At 43.8% G+C, this 22,071-nt stretch overlaps 2 protein-coding genes across 4 annotated transcripts in view; one reads left to right on the top strand and one right to left on the bottom strand.

Annotated features, from left to right (window-relative positions):
• Positions 1–2,088, top strand: part of RNF13 (ring finger protein 13) — a 47,294-nt gene extending 45,206 nt beyond the window's left edge. For both annotated transcript variants that reach the window (XM_056849464.1, XM_056849466.1), the window contains 2 exons: positions 189–269; positions 1,718–2,088. In XM_056849464.1, coding sequence (XP_056705442.1) covers positions 189–269; positions 1,718–2,082 — 446 coding nt within the window. In that variant the 3' untranslated portion in view covers positions 2,083–2,088. The remainder of the gene's footprint in view (positions 1–188; positions 270–1,717) is intronic.
• Positions 2,089–10,731: 8,643 nt separating this feature from the next.
• Positions 10,732–17,323, bottom strand: PFN2 (profilin 2). 2 transcript variants are annotated; one of them, XM_056849364.1, is made up of 3 exons: positions 17,139–17,323; positions 14,255–14,447; positions 10,732–12,791 (listed from the first exon to the last, which is right to left on the bottom strand). In XM_056849364.1, exons 1-3 carry the CDS (start codon positions 17,268–17,270, stop codon positions 12,694–12,696), a joined length of 423 nt encoding a protein of 140 aa, XP_056705342.1. In that variant the 5' UTR covers positions 17,271–17,323; the 3' UTR covers positions 10,732–12,693. The 2 variants fall into 2 exon arrangements, with proteins under 2 accessions (XP_056705342.1, XP_056705343.1); XM_056849365.1 differs by having other exon boundaries at positions 10,732–12,498.
• Between the last annotated feature and the right edge of the window lie 4,748 nt (positions 17,324–22,071).

Genomic DNA, 22,071 nt, shown 5'->3' with positions numbered 1-22,071 from the left:
CAACAGGTGAGCCACAGTTCAAGAAGAAGAAAAACAAAGTACACAACATTGCTTCGAATTAATTGTCTTGGCTGCTACAATGCTACCCTTGGGGCATTCAAGAGGAAACTCCCTGCAGAGGGTGTTTTATATGTGTGTGTGTAGCTTCATACTTTAACACAGAATTTATTCTAATTTTTCTGCTACAGGAGACGAGTATGATGTGTGTGCCATTTGTCTGGATGAATACGAGGACGGAGATAAGCTCAGAATCCTTCCCTGCTCTCATGGTAAAGTAACTGCAAGTTGGATTTGGTGTTTATGACAACTGGCCAAAACTGCATTTTTGGTAGCAAAAATGACCTTTTTGAGGGATCCGACATACATACTATTGTGACTTCTGCACCACAAAGGACAATAAAACTAAACACAGACCATTGTTTTTTCCTGTCAGAGTTCATAGTCTTAAGGGGATCAAGTATGTGTTCATCCGTGGGCTAATGTAGATCCCAAGATATGGTCTGAAGGCACAATATCAAAGCCAAAGCAGGAATGATCACACCTAGGAATTCAATGTATGTTGCCATTATTTCTATGATGAAATTAAGGCATGTTCTATATAGTAACCAGCACACTGCTATTTGATGATGATTTATGGCAACCCTGTAGGGTTTTTAAGCCAAGAGGCATTCAGAGGTGGTTTGCCATTGCCTTTTTCTGTGTAGCAACCCTGGACTTCCTTGATGGTCTCCCATCCAAATACTTACCAGAGGCTAAGAGTTGAGACTGAGTGTGTGTGACTGGCCCAAGGTCACCCAGAAAGTTTCCGTGGCAGAGTGGGGATTCAAACCTGGGTTTCCCAGATCCTTCTCCAACACTACGCTGGCTCTCAACCTAATGCTAGTATATACTTAAATTTTTAAAAAGCACTTTTCCTAAGATTGTATCACTGCTAAATGTGGAGTGAAGGATGCATATATATATGGGCCACCTTTGACTGCTTTCAGCTGTTAAAAAACCCCACCCAAACCATGGAAAAACTGGCATATCAGGAAGGCTGGTAGCTAATTCATGGAGGACCACAGCCAGATACAACCTCCTCAGCAACCTTCATTTGGAAATGGTCACAGCAGAGCTATACCACAACATATAGCTCATCCTTGATCCAAACTTATTACACATTTCAGTGTTGAACAGTACGGGAATGGCAATTGTATATAAGTAATTTGCTGCTTGTACCCTATTCTACTATTTTAGACTGGCAGTTATGTTGTCTACCACCTGAGAATCCTAAACAGCTTCACTGGTTCAGCTTGTCACCATAGTATATAGAGGTCCAAATCCATACAGGATGAAATCAAACATGCAGGAAAGGGATTTGCCTTTTTGTATGTATAGCTTTTACTTTTAGGCATCATCATGTAATTAAGCTATTCCTAATCTCTACCAGCCCCTGAAAACACAAGAACAGGCAGGGGCCCCATGTTTTTAATGAAGCCTGCTTATTCCGATATTCTCAATTAAAAAGCAAGTGTTTAATACTTGGAATTCTAAGGGTTTCAATTAGAAGTGGCTCCTTTGTACAAGCTGCTATATGTGTATAACGTCTCTCTATCAGAACTGAGTTTTCCGTGCATAGTACTTAACATGCATATTTCACCATAAAATATTACAGTGTAATTAACTCAACAACCATTCCTCTCTCCTGTTTATAAAAGTAATGCCTGTTTTCCAACAGCATACCACTGCAAGTGTGTGGATCCCTGGCTGACTAAAACCAAGAAAACATGCCCTGTATGCAAACAAAAAGTGGTCCCTTCTCAGGGTGATTCAGACTCTGAAACGGACAGCAGTCAGGAAGACAATGAAGTGTCCGAGAATACGCCTTTGCTTAGGCCACTTGCTTCAGTCAGCACTCAGTCTTTTGGGGCACTGTCTGAGTCTTACACCAATCCGAACATGACAGAGTCTTCAGACTATGAGGAAGATGAGGATGAAGATCTCGACAGTAGCGATGCCGAAAACGGAGCAACAGAAGAGAGTGTAGTAGTCCAGCTTCAGCCCAATACTGAACGAGATTACAGAGTGGCAAATACTGTTTGAACTTCAGGAACGCAAACAAAATAGTGTTCCGTGAACTCCTCTGGAAAGAGAACTCTCCTTTATGTATGCGTACATAGGGGGAAGCACCTTGTGACCCTCCAGTTGCTTCAGGGTAAGCAGCTGTTCATATAGTGTTCTGTATAGTTTAATCTCATTACAGGTTCTTTGTTTTGTTTATATTTGTCTCTTGAAGACAAGCATTTTAACTGGACTTCAGTCTTGAGTAACAAGCACTCCAGTCACGACAGGTAATGCACACAAATAGAGATGCCACTTCAGTTGTCGTTATGTTTTTGAAACGGAGTTAATATTTCCCCCCTATAGTGTGTAGCATATGGGTGTGACTGTGAGAACTTTTCACAGAAAAGCCAACATTACACAAACAAGATGGGGCCCTCTTTAGTATTCCATCAAGATCATTTTCAGCAGAGGAGAACAAAGACGTTTGTTCTCTACACAAGCATCTTTTCCAGCAATCCCACTGTGCAGTTCAATGTTGTAAAATTCAAACTTTTTAATTTCTTCAAGAATGGTTTAGGCCTTAATTGGAACAACAGCGTAGTCACTGGCACACACAACTGACATCAACTCAGCTAGTTTTTTTTCCCTTCATGAAAGGGGTGGGGGACCAAAGGCAACTCCCATGTCACACCTGAGTTGTGTTGTGTGTGCTCTTTCACAAAACCATATACCTCTTTATAAGGAGCATGTGATGATGCATTAGTCCGCTAAAACTATGCACATAGAGAATCAGACCAAGTACTGGGTTTGAAAATGAGTGCTTATAAATATCTAACAGGATTCTACTTACAGTGTATCATGAAAGGATTAAATTATATACAGTTGTAACTATGTAGAAAGTAACCACACTACTGTATAATCAAACTGCAGACATTTTTTATATGGCCTTGTATAGGGAAGTTTGAAAGAATGTTAATAAATGTGTTTTCCACTTTAGCAGCCATTCTATTCCGTGTGAATGCAGTGTACCACTGAAATGTGGAGAAATATTTCAAAAAGCACTAGGGCTCAGGGATGTTTGGATGGGTTCACACTGGAGGAGCACCATCTCCAGCACACATTCAACACACCCTAGTAGTCCAGCTACTAAGCACTTTGCAACTTTAGCACCTTTTTGGTTGAAATTAGCCGCTTCAGTGATTTTCACTTGGTTAAATCAGATTGAATGCATGAAGAACTTGGTGAAAATACCCACACACACACACTAAGAAAGTACTATACAAGCTGCAAAACACTGAAAGAATTTAAGTTTGGGGGTCTTTGATGGAACATTTTGGCAGACCAGCACCCCTTTTATTCCAAAGTTTCTCAAATATTTTGTTGCACTCTACCAGCAATTTGGACATAAAATATACTTTCACCATAATACAAAAATATTACAGAGTACGATCAGATTTGACTGGATGAATTCACAGAGAGGATAGATAGCTCAACAGCTCCCCCCCCCCCATTACAGCTAAATAAAACCATGCTCAGAAGCATACTCTCCGAACACCAGCTACAGGAGGCAAGAGCAAGGACAGGCAGTTGCTTTGCCCACATGCCTTCTGGAAGCAGCTGCTTGACCACTGTATAGGAAACGGCTGCTGAATTAAATCCACTTTTGGCCTGATCTGTCTGGGCTGTTTGTCTGTTCTTATGAAGAATCACCTGTGAAACCCCCCTGAAACAGCAGCCGTGTTCTCTCGGTTGTATACAAATTCCTAACAGATTCTGCCTTTGACATGCAATAGCCAATATGAGAGCAAGATAGAAACCATCCGATTCTAAATTATGTACTAGTTTACTTGTTGGTTTTACACACAACAAAATAGCCTGTAACAACTACTGCTTCTGCATGATTGACTCTCATCCACCACCTCCCCCCATATACTGTCCCAGCCTCATCAAAGTAACCGAACTGAAAATGCTATTGTAGTCTTCAGCCTGTCAGCTGGGATTAGAAATCATTTCTGCAGAAGTGCTATTGTAGTATCTGAGGAAAGGTTACATCTACCGGAAGAATCAGACAGAGTATGAGTTTGTGTGAAATAAGTCAATACTAATTACATCAAATCCTCTTTCCCCGTTATCATCTGCACACACAACTAATCCTTACAGAAGGCATAACATGCACTATCACTGCCAAAAAGACATAAAACCCGTTTACGCCACAGTATCTCTACTGAAGTTACTGGAGCACTACTTAAATAAGTCTGTGGATTTGTAGCTGATTCCCTATTTATAGGACTTCTGCAGTAATGCATCTGTCATCGTGCATTACCCTATCAATATCAGAATGATTCCTAACCAAAGTAAGCAACCACTTTGCAAGTATCAAAATTCACATCTGTTTTTAAAAAATCTGTTAAGGAGCAGGGCTTTTTCTTCATTGTATGTAGGTAACATGACAGCTGGAGGTGCTTTGATTTAAATTACTTCTGTATGCCACATGGGGGATGAGACTCATCCAAAAGTTTGCATGTGCCTTGTCACCCCCAGGCAAACCAGAATTACTTATCTAAAGAGTGTAGCCATCATTAATTTGAGGATGACAGTTTCTTCAGGGCTGGGAGCTGAACTCTCACTGGCCAAGTTCACTGGAGGCTAAAGAACTCTGCCAGCTGCTTAGATGACGAAGGGTGTTGGGATTACCAGACCGCCTTTGGTGGCCAGCTTCATCCAGCTTGGCCCTCCAACTGAGAGGGGGAGATCACTTCAGACCCCCTGATCCCTACATAATCAGTTAAAATGGAGTAAGTATATCTGACAACATGTATAAACAATCTACTTTAGCACGCTAAAGGTATGCAGATACAAATGCCTTTAAAAAAAACTTTCGAAAAAGCCATCAGATAACAAGCCATTGGCTGTTACCACACTTGTATTCCCAGCGATGTATTAAGAGTTTGAAAATGTTATAAACTGTTTGCACTTTCTATGTATTCCCACCGATGTATTAAGAGTTTGAAAACGTTATAAAAAATACTGTTCAAACTTTGTTTGGCCCCTTTAGCTGTGAAGACGTCTTCCAACCATTTATAAGCCGTGGTATCCAAAAACCCTTTTAAAGCGGATGTTTTTTACAACATTTTAAAACTCTTAATACATCGCTGGGAATACAAAGTGTGGTAACCCCCATTATGTCTTAAGTAGTTGATTTATTTATCAGGTACTTTAAATGGTGATAATATACTTGGCTTGCCACAGAGGACATTGCCTGCTGTTTGAACCAAGGGAATTTGTGGGAGTTTCTGTATAGCACACCAGCCGACATCCCAGAAGGAACCAGAAATGCATTTCACCAGGTCTGTCTGCTATCTGCTGATGGACAAGAATTAGGGCAGACTGGGGTTGTTTTTAAACTAGTGAATATGTACATCACAGGCAGTTTACAAAACATGGCAAAGATTCACAGCAGAGAAAAGTAACAACCCTGATAAACCACCTGTACACAGTTGTCAGTGCAGTTAACACCATGTGTTAAAAGTGTTTCAAATGCTTGTGGTACAAACTATCAAACAAAACACAGCCGGCATAAAACCATTTTAAAGTGTCACAGGGAACAGCAAGACTGTAGGAAAGCTAGGCATGAACACATGTAAACAAGCAAGTGAAGATGTTTCAGGAGGGGCACAAATAAGCTCAAGAGCTAGGCCATAAATTCTAATGTCAGGCAGAAGGGGTTATTTTGCAAGATGAAAGTGCAGTGAGCACAAGGATGCTATATATGAATCAGCTAAAGTAAACATTGAAGTCACAAGGGGAGTACAAGCAAAGGAGCTTAGTTCACCAAACCAAGAAGGACAATAACTTACCTTACGGCAATGTTCAAATAAAGCACTATTGCTGACCAGGAAGCCTTGCAGTTGTGATTGTGCCAAAACATGCAAGAGGCTGGAACAGTGCTAATAAGCAACGCAGACCCACAAAACAAGTACAGTGAAATAAAGTTGAGAGCACCTATTTTCCATAAAGTAGAACATTAAACACTAGTCAAACACAAAGTTTCTAAGTTCTAAGATGCTGTGGCTACAAGTTCAGCTCCTGGGAGATCTAGAATAGCTGTGATAACTGTGAAAGCAAGTTTAGGTCTAACCAAACCTCTGTGGATGTACAAGACTCAAGACAAGTCAGATGGAGTGTCCATTCTCATTACCTCCTGCTCATATTCTAGACTTCTCGCTTTCTCTTTGCCATAATAATGAACATGCACATTCACAGCCTGTGGAAAACTCTGTCTTGCATGTAATTCCCTTTTCCTAGCTTGTTCTTCTCCTAGGTACATATGTTCTTTACTCTTGCACATCAGGATTGTAGTCATATGTCTCGGATGAGGTGGGAAGAGAATAGCCCATTAGGAACAGTTGAGGCATCTTTCCTGAATCTTTAGGATTCCTTTTTCTAGAAAAAGGAAAAAGTTTTCTAGTTTTTTTTAAATAAATGAAAGGAAGACAAGAGAAAGTACAGCAGGTAGCATTCAAATAAATTGTTCAATAAATACAAAGTCTGCTCTTGATTTCTGGCTAGTGAGTTCAAAGGCACTAGGGCGACCAACAAACATGCTACATTGGGACCTCTTTCTTTTTTAAAGATAAAGCTTCAAATGTTTAATTGTTCCACTTGGATTTACAATAAACTCCAGCCATACTTCAAGTTTCTCCCAGGTCTTGCACACAAAGTTGTGTGCAACTAGACCCCATCAGCAGAAAGGACCAAGTCTAAACCTGTAAACCTGGTTAGTTCTGTCATACCCTGCCAGCATGGGGGGGTTGCCTCTACATGGAAGTATTAAAACATGCACCTGCAGTAGCCTGTACAGAAACCCACCCCCATCCCATCACCAACTGTGCATTAATGGCTTGCCTTCCCCATTCTCCACCCAGCATTCCTAAAATATGTTTTGTGAGTTGGTTGGGAGGAATCTAGCACCCAGTACCTGCATATCCCATGGCATTTAGTTACTAGAGCTGTACCATGCCCCCCCCCCCCACCTTTCTCTGGTCTAAACGGATTTTTGGAAGAACATCAGGATGGCCTCCTTAAACAGGGTCTCACCCCCCCCCCCAAACCAGTATGTTCTGATCTGCACAGTCCATTTGCATGTTGATACAGAAACAGGCTTAAAGAAGTGGCCGTTCACAGAATAAAGTGTCTCCTTAATCCTGTACAATAGCTGGTCAAAAGAGACCAAGAATGCCATGAAATTTATCTTGTTCCAAAGGGACACCAGAACAGTTCCATCAAACATACATTGTAGTAGCTTAAGCAATGAGCACTGTACACCACAGGGGTAGGCAACCCACAGGACACCTACTGAACGGCAGAATGCCAGACCATTTTGCATATCACAAAGGGTCAGTTCTTTGCCCAAGTGGCAAGAAGTGAGTCCCTGAGGCTCTGGCAACACCACTAGAGCTGTTTATGCCTGCTACATCTGGGCAAGCACTCTACCCTTCATTGCCAGCTCACCAACATCTTCACGTTACTTTTTTGGCCTCTTAGTCCAAAATGTTGCTTACCTTGGCATAAAGAAATAAAAAAGACACTATAATTTTTGCTCCTCCTCCAGAACTTCAACCCCCTTCTAAGATTCAACCCCCTTCAACACATTTCTAAGATTGCTGGTGCTACATAGAATGCCCCATGCCCTTCATAAGAAGGTACAGGTTGAGTATCCCTTATCCGGACATCCAATATCCAGATTGATCGAAAACCAGACCTTTCGAGCCGGCATGCAGGCAGATCTGCGCCGCCCAGTCTTTCCTGACTTCCAAGAGGCTGGGCGGAGCAGATCTGACTCACATCCACGCCGCCTGGCCTTCCCGAAGTCTGATGAGATAGTTACACCTTTGCTTTCTAATGGCTTAATGTACACAAAATTATCAAAAATATTGTTTAAAATTACATTCAGGCTATGTGTATAAAGTGAATATAAAACAAATTAATTTGGGTCCCAACCCCAAAATATCTCATCATGTACATGACCAGTTCTGGTCCCAAACAGTCCAGGATACTCAACCTGTAACAGATTGCATACCTTTTATTTCACCAATTGCAATGAAAGCCATCCAGGCAAAGGCACTGTGACTGTCCAAAACACAACTGATTCACAGGACTTGAGGGTAGCTACTATCCTTAGTAACTATGCCATAAAAAGGCACCTTACAGAATGAGCTAAAATATAATGATGACTGAACTAGTCACGTAAACTTCTTTAAGCTTATTAGGCCTCAGCATCATATAGAGCAGGTTCAGACCAAGAAAAGACCAAACAAGCAGTAGTTAAGAGCAACACTGAAATCAGTTGTAACCACAATTTGGCTCATGTATGCATCTTAAGTATTTACCAAAAAATCACCAATAAAAAACAAAAAACAGAGGACAACCAAGCTGCAGTGAGAGATCTCAGACAACAGGGTGCTTTATTCACCTTCTCATACTAGAAAGGGAGATTCAATTGGAGTGATTAGCCAATGGTTGGGTAAACCATCCTACACACTAACAGGAATGGTTACCATTGGTATGAGACAGTCTATGAGTCAAAAAGTATAGTTAGCCAGTCTGCACACCAATACGGAGAAGTTACAAGAGCAAGGGATTAGCATGTAGTCAAGGGATCTATCTGCAAGATATGCCAGAGTACACACATCATCTTGAACTCAACAGCAAACTTCACAAGACTGCCAATGATTTCTTCCAAGGAAATGAAAAAAGGTATCTTGCAAAGTCAGGCAGGACTCAAATGAGAATGGCAGGAACTCACTGACATTTTGGGGTAGGAAGTGGGGACAGTTTATTTCACAGGTCATTGCTCATACCTAGACTCCTCCTCTCTATTTGACTGTAATAACTACAAAATACAGATTTTTAAAGGGGGTAAGGCTTTTTTTTTAAAGTCATGTTTGATTTTATAATGTTCAAGCAGCAGCAAATTTGACAATCCAAATTTAACATCTTCTGAAGCAGGTTTTGACACCAGTAAACAGCTGGGATTGCAGTGTATAGTAGACCTCATAATGCATGTAAACCGTGATGTCTTGGCCTAGACTGGAACAGACACAACAGTAATTATAGATCAGAAGAAAAGGAGAACCACTAAGATCATACAGCATTGCAATTTGTCTGTTATTAGGTAAAGCTACCAACATCTGTGCCCTGACCTGGATAGCCCAGGCTAGCCTGATTTCACCAGACCTCAGAAGCTAAGCAGAGTCAGCCCTGGTTAGTATTTGGATGGGAGACCACCAAGGAATACCAGGGTTGCTGTACAGAGGAAGGCACTGGAAAACCACCTGTTAGTCTCTTGCCATGAAAACCCCAAAAAGGGGTCACCATAAGTCGGCTGCGACTTGAAGGCACTTTACACACACACACACACCCAACATCTGCAGCCATCTTAAGTGTTGCCTGTTATTAACTATAGCTGCACTTGGAAAAATTCCCACACAACTCTTGACAGCCCCACAGCTCTTAGGCTGGAAGGGAAAAGGATCTCCACTGGCAAATTTGTAACTACTTTGGTGGTAATGAGAAAAGCATTTAAATAAGCGCCTGTTTATTTAAAGCAAGCAGTCAGACAGTAAGGATGCCTCTAAGCAGTTTTTGGGGAGCAGAAGAAAGTTTTACTTGGAAAGACTAGAAGGCTTTACATACATACAGGAGGAGACTAACACACTTGTCAGTGCCCGAGACAAGGATAAAGCTGAAGTTTTGGAAAAGATATAAATCAAGGGTTTTATAGATTTACAGAGAAGGTACTTAAGAGGAAACAAGATCTTCACAGGCAACAGTTCACATTCACCACTGCAACCAGCAGTCAAGAAATCTGAAAACTTGTATCCACCCTTGCTGTTTTACTGCCTCCCATCTAACCCAGAAGATAGCCTCTAGTTCAGCATGCATTAGCTTTGGGTTCCAATTTACAAGTCAAAAAGAAAACTCATAATGACAAGAATTGTGGCTGTAAGACTGTTCACAAAGAAAAGCAATACTACAGAAATAACCCTGCTTAAGACAGCCTTTTTGTGTAGTAGCAGAGATATTATTTTACCTGAGAGTACAATCCAGATACGCAGACTTAGAACTGGAGGGGTTCATATGTTAATACTGAAATCAAGTGAGGCTATTTCACAGTCCCAGTAGTAGCTTTTTATTACATTAAAGTCTACTACACTATAAAGCATGGGTGTCAAACATAAGGCCTGGGGGCCAGATCTGGCCCGCGAGCCAGCCACCTCCCCCAATCCAGAGGTGTCAATTATCAAAGACTGTTAAATAAAATACTGTTATTGTTTTAAGCATGTTTGTATTTTAAGTAAAAAATAATATCATTGATTGGCTTTGCTTGTGTCTTCTGAAGTTTTATCTCCGGTACCTGGCATTAAATTTTATGGTACACATGGCCCAGCCCAACCAAGTGACATTTATGTGATATCCGGCCCTCGTAACAAATGAGTTCGACATCCCTACCATAAAGACTTGACCCAGAGTGGCTTTATTACAATCAGTGGACTGCTCCAAGGTTATGTATGCCAAACCACAGAAAAAGATAGCACTATACTGTTACCAATACAGACAAAAATCACTACAAGGTAACGAGGTTTTCTAAAATTGGGAGGGGAAGCAAATCACAAAACAGACTCAATCTTTATTTCATTTGGTTGGAATAAATTTATTTCATCTGTCTGTAAACAAGGTGTTTAATAGTTATGGCATTTTTTGAAATGCATATTAAATCAGATGAGTTAGACTGTATCCCAGATGTAACAAAGTGCAGGGAAAGAAATGGGACAAATCAGCAACAAGAATTTGTTTTTAAGTCTGTACATTATCCACAAGGCCCAAACAATAGAAGCAAATACTAGTGTTCCTAAAGTAGTGCCATTCAGAAGAAACCGTTCTTGTCAGTTAAAATCCATCTCATAATAGCAACAGTTCCATTGTTTTGTTTTTAAACATTAGTATGGCACAGAATACATATTAAAAATTCATCACAAGACAGCCAACTCAGTTATTCCAACCAAGACCATCTCCCGTTTTCTTTTGTATACAGAGTTCTGCAGTTCTCTTTTTTAAATGGACATACAAGTTAGTACCGTGCTCAGACTGACAAATTTGGTTACACATGTTTTAAATAACTAGTGCACAAGGCAGGTTACTCCACAATTTCTGCAGCAAGGGCATGACAGGCCAAATGACAATTAGATCTGAAATGGTATCCGCTTGGACCATTTTATTTTACAGCTACCAACCCTCAATACACACATTGGTATCGGAGCAGCAAGTCTTATTTACCAGTTAATGATCTGCCAGACTGAAGTCGGTCTAGCCTACTAGTATATAGCTGAAGGTGGTAGTTTTTCTACAATGACACGGCAGTTTCATATAAAACCCCCCACACTGCAAATCAAAATTGGTCCTATGAAAAACTGAAACCGGACACACTCCAGATGGTTACACTGGGATATCTAAAGTCCATGATGGCAGCCTTTTTTTTTATACAGTTCAACTACAGAACAGGAGCTGGCAAAAAAAAAAAAAGTCACGTGCCTGAGCTATTGCAGTGATGGAATGTCCCTGGGGATTCATTCAAGATGGTGATGGTGGTGGTAAGGTGAGGGGAGAAATGCATCGGCACCTTTCATAGTTTTGCAGTTACCCTTGTAAAAAGCAGGATGTCCTTCAGACACCATGAAGAGTTTTGCAAGTCTACACAGAAGAGCAACAACAAAACTAAAGCAACACTTTTAAACAGCTTCCAAGCGGCAAATTGGTTAAACAAACCAGGCACTGTATTAAAAAAAATATGTATATATATATATATTTATAGATGAAGCAAACAAAAAAGTAGATGAAAGATGAGGACAAGGGGGGAAGAAAGTAGAGATATGCATGCACTTTTTTCCCTCCCAATCATGCTCTACAGAAGGAAGACTAATGAGCTGTGTAAATGCTCAAAGTGCTGAAGAGGCATTGATCAATCTGGATTGTACAATCTGCACCTTATTTAGTTTTTAGATTGGTTTAGAGTTCTCAGTGTCACTTTAATTGCTAAGACAAAGCAAAGCCTGGACTTGACATGATTCCCCTTCCAAGGCTTCAACAGATCATGCATATCATCTGTGTGTTGCGATAATGGTGCCAGATACAGGATATGGGTAATAACAGTGATTAACATACAAACAAAAAAGGGGTAACTGGAGCCATGACGTTAGGGAAAAGATGTGTAAATAAACCACCATCTACAGTCTGGTAGCATTGTGAACACAACAGGGTGGTGATGAAGACAGTTGCTATGTGGATGGGGAGAGGCTGCTTAGACATCAGACCTCCTCAGGTATAAAGCCAGTTCATATGCTTTCTTGTTGAGTGTCCCTCCGTGGACACCTTCCTTTCCCATGACCATAACCAATGCTGGAGTACACAAGGAAACAAGGATGAACATAATTAAAGAAAGAGTAACACCTTTCCCCACCAACAGAGGGATACAAAGGAGACACAGGTTCATACCCCATCACCCTGCATTGCTAATAAAGTTTCCACAACGTAGCTTGCTGCCAGGAAAATTTAATAGCAATTTCCCCTAATACTTAACAGTCTGCCTAGCAACTAGAACCCAGAGTCTCTCAAGTATTTTGCCATTGAGTATGCCTTCTTATTCAATCCGCCTCCATGGACCCCTTCTTTGCCCATTACAAAGACCAAGACTGAAAAAGAAGAGAAAAAGAAGTTTTAAAAAGGGGTGTGTTAGACAAAGGAACGACTCCATCTTTTAATAAAGCAGTGCAACAAGCATATTCAAATACTGCACACTAGAACAATGGTCAAGGTAGCATCAACGCCTTGTCTCAAACAGTCTTTGTTTAAAGGGAAACTTTTATACAAACAAGTGTTTGGCAAACAAAACAGCCACTAGTTTAATAGGACTAAGTTTTTTAATAAGCATCATGGAGCATATTAAGGGCCAAAAAAAACCCCTCTGATTATATCTAGCAAGGTAAATAAAGCAAAGATGGTGAGAGATGGCAGCTCATATTCTTGTACAGTCTTTAGAGATCCAATGAACCCATTACATCAGCTTTACTTGGTCCAATGTTTTTATGTCAATCAAGAACTATTCATAGTACAAAAATAACCCAAATGTATTTTTATACCAGGATAAGCAGGGTCCTGAAGATCTTTACTAAAACATTCACCTGCATCTACTGTAACATGCCAGCAGGTGTCACTAAGATGTACATTTGTTTTGTGATGAAGACAATATTATGTCCTTACTATATATTGGTATCTATTTGTAGATGCATATATTTGCCATATGGGTTAAACACATGAAATAGATTTGCTTTAAAGCACCAGTTGTAGCTAAAGTTAACTAAGTACAAACTGCAAACCTTTTATTTACTCGAGTTATAACTGTAAGAACAGAAATCCGATGGTTACATTTTATAATGTAAACTGACTATATGTATAAAAACAATCTTCAAAAAGATCTGAGTAATGGGTTCATTTCACAAGACATACCATTTTCACACACACACCCCAGTAAGTTAGTATGCTGACGAAGAGTCAAGCTCATGCATCCAAGTTCAGAGCACTATCTTAACCACGCTTCTTGGAATGGTTATGTTGAAAATAATGGGGAATTTCAATAAAATATAGTGCAGAGGCAGGCTGTTAGAGAACCTTCCTTTCTAGCATTACCCAGCTTACATGTTTGATAGCAGAAACGCACAAGAGTAAGTTAGGCAAACTTTAAATAAGAAGTCTGTTTAAACTGTTATCTTGCAGTCCAAGGTTGGAAAGAAGACAGGCACTGAATTCAGAAATTAATTATATATTAAAAACAACTCTTTGACTAAGCAGAAGTAGCCTACGAACTATTTAGTCAAATAACCAATCAGAGTTTGAGAGAAAGCACACACTCTCCCTGGATGCACAGAAACTATGCTGCACAGGTCCGAGATCTAACTTGAACTATTGTGAGTTTTGATTGCCAATCCACATCTTGATGCATTCATTCCACCCTGCGGAATGTAGCCTTGCTTTCCACAAAGCTTGTTGACAGCCCAGATCACTTCATAGAAAGATCTTGTGGGTGAATGCAGTCAAGAGCAACTGAAATTATTTACAGCCAACATGCTTTTCCATTATTAGAAGAATTTAAGCTTACCTCGGCCAGCTCTGCCTACAGCAACATTATATGTTGGCTCGCCACCTTGACTCTTTGTCCTGATGTCCATTGTGCAGTCACCGTCCACATAGAGGCTATCTCTGATCACAGAGCACTTCTTTGCACCAAGAGTTAGACCGTTGGTGAAGAAACCTTCGCGGTCTTTTCCTACAATCATATCTATTTCTACAGGCTGTCAAAAGAGAAGTCCAGAGAATTTTAGACAAAGTCTCCTACACAGATTCTAATTAATCTATACATGCAGATTACAGTTCCCTTTTGGCTAGTGGAAAGAAAGAGCACACACAGCTCCAAAAGCTGGTTCGTTAAGAAAAGCGATGCATAACCCAACTGTCTTCATCTTCATACTAGTTAAAATGGCAGTGAGTTATGACTGCCGATATGTTTTGACCAAACACACAACAGATGAGGGGGTACTGACCTTGGATATGAGTGAACATGAGGGAGAGGACTGGCATTAAGGCACAGTGTAGGATCACTCCCTGTTAAGGCCGAAGCAATACAAGTATTGTTTTGTGGTGGTTCAAATGCAATGTGGACACAAAGTGCAATCTACCACTAATATTCACAGGGCAGCCGGGAGGCATTTGAGATGCTATGAAAGCTATGCTTCTAAAGCAAAGTGTATTATCCAAGATTATCCTGTGTATTTTTGCTCTCTCAAGCAGATAGCATAGCATGAGTTCAGACTTCAGTTACTCCAAGGCTACTGCGGCCATTTGGACAGCAAATACAGGTTTTACAGAGTACAGCTAGGGATGGCAGCTTTGCTCCGCAAGCAGGAAAAATTAAGAAACTCTCTATGCAGCAGCAGTTGAGAGATGGAAAGAATACTGAGTCCCATTTCTTTGGGCTAAACAATAGCTTATACAGCAAAAACAGGGGGAAAGCAGCAAGGCAGCCCAAAGAAAGTGGTTCCAACATTGTGTGATGGAAGAGGCGTCTCCTTCCAGTAGAAATGCAGAGTCATAGCAGGCCCCAACCATAAGCCAGGAGCTCGCCCGCCTATCAACATCCCAGCAGTAGTGAGAGAGACTAGCTCAGCAGCTACCAAGGGCACCGCTTTTTTAACCCGTTCCTATGCCTGTTGTAGGTAAGACAAGCTGAACCATGCTTCAACACAACTAACGTTCATGGCAGTGCCCATACTCCCCCAAAAGAGTAAGTACTGGCAAGACAAGAACTGGCCCCCTTTTAGTGGGAGAGAGATTGCTTTTCCAAATGAAATTTGCCTGCATAAAAAGACAAGGCAGCTAGCCAAAATGGAATTTGGGCAAAGGAAGAGCCTGCTAGGAACTACCCCAATTGTAATGCAAGTTCAAATTACATATCTGATGCACTGGCAAGGAAAGGGCGACTTCTATACAAAGTTACATAATCCAGACATGCATTTTAACATTACAGGCTGTAAATACCATATAGCCAAGGGAACGCTTAACAAGGAACCTTCTAAGTGCCCCCCCCCCTTTTAAATGTCTTTACGGATCATACACTTCTTGGTAAGCCCAGGCTCGGGGAGCGGGGCGGAAGATGGAAAGAAGAGAGAGAAAAGGAGAGAAAGACTGCAGTGCAGGAAGAGAGGTGATTAATATCGCGGGAAATAAGGGAGAAAAGGAGGGGTTAAAAAAATCAGCGGCAGTGCGCCATCTTGGAGGCGAAAAACATGGAGCCAGTGGCGAGGAACGGATTCACAAAAGCCTCCTACGCTAGATTCGTAAATCCCTACCCAGCAGCGAGGACCTGAGTGAAGGGAATCCTACGCAAAACCTCTCCAAGAATCCTCCTCTCCCCCCTCCCCCCCATGCCCGGCCTTTCCCCCCCCCCCTCCTCTGGCCGTGTTGCCGGCTACCGCTTCGCTCCCCCCCCCCCAAAGGGCAGGCAATTAAGCAGCCCCAAAGCCCTGGCGTACAAAATGGGTCCCCTCGGGAGCCTCGGCCTAAGGGCACCCCCGTCCCAGACCGGGCGAAGCTAGGGCAGGGAGCCCCAAGGTAACCCCTGCAAGCCAGCGAGCGCGAGCCTTTCCCCCAGTCCAGTCTGGAAGGATAAAGAGCCTCTCTTTCTTGGGGGGGGGGGAAGCCCACTTGCTCCAGGCCTAACGAAGGCCGGCTGCCCCCTTCCCCCAGGAGCCTTCCTATTAAAGGCGCTTTTACGGCCGTCGTAATCTTCAGTGGGGGCAGCCAGGAGAGGGAGACGCTGGCTGCCATTGGCACCCACCCGCGTCTTTTCCCCTCCCGGCGGGGTTTCTCTTTTCTTCCCTTGTCCCCTCCGCCGCCCACCTTTCGAGGGGATAAGGCGCCGGGGGCTGCTGAGGTTCGCAGCGTGTCGCCTGAAAAGGGAGGGGAGGGGGGGGAAGCGAGCTCTTGCAAGCCCCCCCCCCCGTCGCCTCTCCTTCCCCTCCAGCTCCGAGATTTCTCGCCTTTCCTCGCCTCCCCGCCCACCTTTGGCTTCCGAGCGGAGGTCGGGCCTCCGGCCGCCTTTGCAGGAGCGCTCTTGGAGAGGGGGGGGGGGCACGCCGCGGGCCGCAGCATGGCAGATCTCCCCACTCCCGACTGAGGTGTGTGCAAGGGGAGGGGGGGAGATAAAAAGAAAGCAAGAGAGGGGTGCAATACCCCCCCTCCCATGCATACACATGGGTGAAGAGAGAGAGAGGGAAGGGAGAAAGGGCTGCTGTTGCAATTCCTCGCGTGGGATCAGGCGCCCCTCTTTAGCTCCCCAGATCTGCCGCCCCCCTCCCCAATTCCAAGCCTACCCCTCAGGAGGGGCTGCTGCCCGGGATCCCCGCTCCCTTTCCAGCCCAGCCGCGCTCTCCCCCCCCCTCTCTCTTCTCTCCCCCCCCCGGATCCCCTTCCTCGCCTCCCCTTACCGTAATGCTCTGAAAGATGCCCCCGGCCGTCGCTGCCCAGACGTACTTGGCGTCACAGTAGCCGACAATGGCGGCCTCCTGGCAGCAGCCATCGCACATCAGGTTATCCACGTAGCCCTGCCAGCCTGCCATCTTCGGCTTGCGCCTGGCGGAGGGGGAGCCGGGACTACGGCGGGCGGGCGGGCGGGCGGAGAAGGGCGGGAGGACGGGCGGGAGGGGGGAGAGAGAACAGGAAGGAGGGAAAAAGGGAGGCTGAGGGGGGGAAAGAAGGGGAGAGAGAGAGAGAAAAAAAAGAGAAGGAACGAGCAGCACCCGCGGACGGAGAGGGAAGGAAGGAAGGAGGGAGGGAAGGACGGCGGCCGGCAGGCGGGCGGGGGAGGGGACCGAGGGGGGTGGGGCCACCTGAGGCGCTGGCGGCCGCAACTGCCGCGATGGCCGCCCGCCTGCTTTCTCCCCCCCCCTCCTTTTCTTTTTAGTGGGCGCTCCCTGCAGGAAAAGCCAGGCCCGACCGACCCGCAGCGGCAGCAGCGAACGGCGTGAGGGGAACTGGGAAGAGGGAGGGCGGAGGGGGAATTAAAAAAAATAATAATCCCCCTCGCCGTTTGCGGGAATGCCGCTCAGTATCCCTCCGCCGCCGGCCGCCGCTGCTGGCGTCGTTGCCTGGGCGGAGGGATACGTTTGCGTGCCGCGAAAAAGAGGCGGAGGGGTCGCGGCCGTGAGGGGAGCCTCCGTCGCCCGACGCCAGTTGGCTCCTGCTCCTCGGCGGGTGAGGAGTCGCGGCAGCTGCAGAGAGCCGAGGGTAGGTGCATGCGATGGGATGATGGGGGGGGGAGGAGAGAGAGATTGTGCCTCTTAGTGATGCTCTTTTCCCTGGTTCGGCTCTGCCCTCAATATCTTCGTTTGCTGCCCTGTGTCCCGCCCAGGGTTGCCCCCCACCTGCCCTTTACTCGGCCTCCCCCCCCCCTTGAGCTGCCTGGCAAAGTCGACATGCCCCACTTTTGCGGCATAGTGATGGAGGGCGCTTCACCTGTCCGCCCGAAGCCTTCAAAAGGAGCCCTGTCGGGAGAGGGGAGGGAGTCCAGCTTCACATTTTGTTTGGCACGAAGGGTACAAGCTTGTACAACAAGTGCTTGGGAGTAGGCCCTTTTGAACTCCCCAGCGCTGCTTGAGGATTGCATCTCTCAGGATCTGACTAGGCAGAGTGCTTGGTCCTAGCTTGGCTGCAAGCTTGGGTTGGAACAGAGATTTGTATTTGCTAATTGCTTGGACCTTAGCCTGGTCCCATGAGCGCGTCTATTTGGAAGCAACTGGTTTAATGTCAAATGGCCCCCATCTCTGTCATTTACTGCAAACCTTACACGTGTTAACTCAGAGGTACGCTGAAATATTTCAATTATTTCCAAGTGAAGCTTAAGGGTGCGACCTGGAGCCCTTTCTGTCAAGCTTCACAGATATTGCTCCCAAAACAAGTAGTTTTGCAACGGAGAGGCGCTGCCACCTTCTTGGCTGGGCTCTTCGGATAGTTACTTGAGCGCACTAGAACTTAAGGAACCATGCTGAAGAAGTTTCGTAGTTACTTACGAAATCTGAAGGATTAAAACAACTGGCCAGCTCCCCAGTTCGTAACACTAAAGAAAGGCTGCACGAAACAAATCAGCCTTGCGTGCCCTGTGGAAGGCTGGAAGGTCCCGCAGGGTGTGTACTTCCCTGGGGAGCTGGTTCCAAAGAGAAGGGGCAGCCACTGAAAAAGCGCTTGCCCTGGTGGTTGACAGGTGGGCAGCTTGCAGGCCAGGCACCTGTAGAAGGCCCCGCAATGATGGTCTAAGGAGTTGAGGGAGAGGTAATACTTGGAGAGGCGGTCACACAGGTAAAATGGTCCCAGACCATTTAGGGCTTCATAGGTCAAAAGTTGCACTTTGAATTGGCACTGGAAACCAGTGCAGGTGCCAAAGTATTGATGTTATATGTGTAGACCAGGGAGACCTTGTAAAACAAAATAGCAGCCGCATTCTGGACCACCTGAAGCATCTTGAAAGGCAGCCCTATGTAGAGCATGTTACAGTAGTCTAATCTGGAGGTGACCGTAACATGGATCACAGTGGCAATGTCAGAGCAGGACAGATGGTTGCGCTACAGAAAAACAATTCAACTTAAGTAAAACCAGTTCAGAATTGTGAATGCTTGTAACATTTTACGTTATACACAAGAGTGTGGGGAGGCACCCACTGGAGGAAGAGCATCCATTGACTTGCCCCAAACTTCCTTGCTTTCTGAAATCAAGAAAAGAAATTATTGTGCCTCAACTGCCCTCTTTCTTTCCAAATTTTTATTGGACCACAGTGAAATAGGGCAACTTTTCACTTTTCAGTTTATAGCACGATGCACCTTCACAGATGTACAGAAGATGCAGATAAGCTTTGCATTCAAACATCAAACAAATTGCAGTTAAACTCCAGTTGAGTATAAACAAAGCTTGAAGTTGTATTTATGTATGCTGCTTCTTTTTTTGTGTTGCGCACAGATCTTGGTGCAAAAGTTCCCGGTTTGAGCAAGCTGTGGTTCTCTGTCATGTTGGAATGTAGGCAGTTCAGTGGATCACAAGTTTCCTGCACAAGTCTATGTTAGAATCCCAGGTTGTGTGGAGTAAACAGTCTATGATTCACTGAGATGCCTGCATTCAGGGATCACGGTGAATTGGGACATGATCAAACTGGGAATTTTTGCATCGATCTCTGTGCACAATGAGAGATTAGAGCAGTGAAGGGTGCACAAGAGCACAGCCCCATGCCCCATCAGGGTGTAATTACAGTGTCATGACGTCTGAGTGCAGCCAAAGAAAGAAATATAATTATTACAGATGTCTCAAATGAAATCCCAACTGTCACGTAGTAAGCAAATTCAGATTTTTCTCGAACTCTTGTAGCCCAGTTGAAATCAGTGAGATTAAAACAACTGGTACAAGTATGCTGGTCTTTGTAGTTTGTGGATTAAGACCCAAATCCAAAGAAGGGACATGTATATGCGAGGAAGAATCTCTTGCGTATCCGGTTAGAGCTTCAGTTGCAGTCTTCACCATAGATTTGCCACCCCCCCCAAGCTGCAAGATGTTGTTCCGTTTTAAGTGTCTTGATTGTTCAGCAGTCAGCACTGCAGCAAACCAGGAAGTGATGCTTGGGTTGCCCATGCTATTCCTACTCTTGCACACATGTTGCCGTGTTGATTCCCTACTATGAACCTTGAATTTTAGGGCATACTTAAAGAACTGTTTCATTTACATAGGAAAAACTCCCGAAAAAGAACTGGGTTTTATTTGCCATATCAAGCTTTGCTACTTCATTTAAATTAATAGAACTGAATAGTATGTTTCAATGGTTCAGACCATTACTTTTAGTAATCTTTACAGCAGGTTTGTAAGATAGACCAGTATTATCCCCATGTTGCACAGAAAGGAAGGGAAGTTTGAGAATAGTGGCTTGCATAAGGCCACTTACTAAATTCATGGCTGGGATGCAACTTGAACTGGGAACTTTCCAGTTTATCCTCTGAGGGGCAAATTGCACATTCTACTCAAAGCTATTTCACAGTGGGTAGCCGTGTTAGTCTGTTTGCAGTAGTCAAAAAGGGCAAGAGTCCAGTAGCACTTTAAAGACTAACAAAAATATTTTCTGGTAGGGTATGAGCTTTCGTGAGCCACAGCTCACTTCTTCAGATACAGCTAGAATGTGAATCCATCGGTCTTTAAGTAGAGGAACAGTATGTAAATGTGAATAGCAGGCTTGATGGGATTAGGTGTGATATGCAGAAGAGTCTGTGATGTCCAGGGGAGAGATGGGTGTGGAGAAATCAGCATTGGTAATGGGCCATGAATGCAAGGTCTTTATTCAGCCCAGGTAAATGCATTGACTTTAGTTTCAATATCAACTGTAATTCAAAATTTTTTGTAGTGGATTAACATGTAATGATGTTTTAGAATCAAGATCATATGCAGCTCTGACAGAAATTATTCCTAATGATTAAGTAGCCTGCCCCAACCTGGATGGCCCAGGCTAGCCTGATCTCATCAGATCTCAGAAGCTAAGGAGGTTCTGCCCTGGCTAGTACTTGGATGGGAGTCCACCAAGGAATACCAGGGTCGCTATGCAGAGGAAGGCAATGGCAAACCACCTCTGTTAATCTCTTGCTTTTAAAACCCTACTGGGTTGCCATAAGTCGGCAGTGACTTGACAGCACTTTACACACACTCATTGTAGTGGCAACCATAGAAGCTCAGTTATTTTGTGGATTTTGGTTACAGTTGCCTTTTGCCTTTTCATAAGGTTCTCAAAGTTGGAATGCTCCCTGTTGAATATTTTAAGAAAGGATTAAAATGTTTTTGCTTTCAGTACAAAGCTGTTATAATCCTGATCCTATAATTTATCTCAGTGATTTTGTAGTTTAATGTGGATGCTCTGAGAGTACCTAACGCTACAGCATTGCTCAACCTAAGCTGATATGTAGACCTAATAAATGCTTGGACAGGAGCCTTCTGTAATCCACACTGAGCTTTTTAAACTAAGAATAAGATATTAGTAACTAGTGTTGCTTGAGAATAGGTGTAGCGTAATGAGAAGCCTGAGAACTGGGAAGCCCCAGCAACCCAACTGAAATATGTGGGCAATATTGTGGTACTGGGATAGCCTACGAAGAGTGCTCTGAAACTCACATGAATCAGGTGTTTTTGGAAGATGTTTGGCTTTTTTGTCTGATTTATCAGGCATGGGATGTGTGTTGATGGCTTGCTGCATTTAGCAGTCTTTGCAAACAATCATCTTGGGAGATGTCCTTCGTTTTGCCACAAAATAGATAAGAAGTAAAGGATGAGTGTTCTCCCAAGAAAAAAAGTAACAGCCTTATCAGGGAGACAAAAAAGTGACCTTTTGCCATTGATGAAATA

Source organism: Euleptes europaea, chromosome 5 (genome assembly GCF_029931775.1).
Source record: "Euleptes europaea isolate rEulEur1 chromosome 5, rEulEur1.hap1, whole genome shotgun sequence".
Lineage (NCBI taxonomy): Eukaryota > Metazoa > Chordata > Lepidosauria > Squamata > Sphaerodactylidae > Euleptes > Euleptes europaea.
The sequence above is the reverse complement of the archived record's forward strand: the minus strand, read 5'-3'. Positions and strand labels throughout refer to the sequence as shown.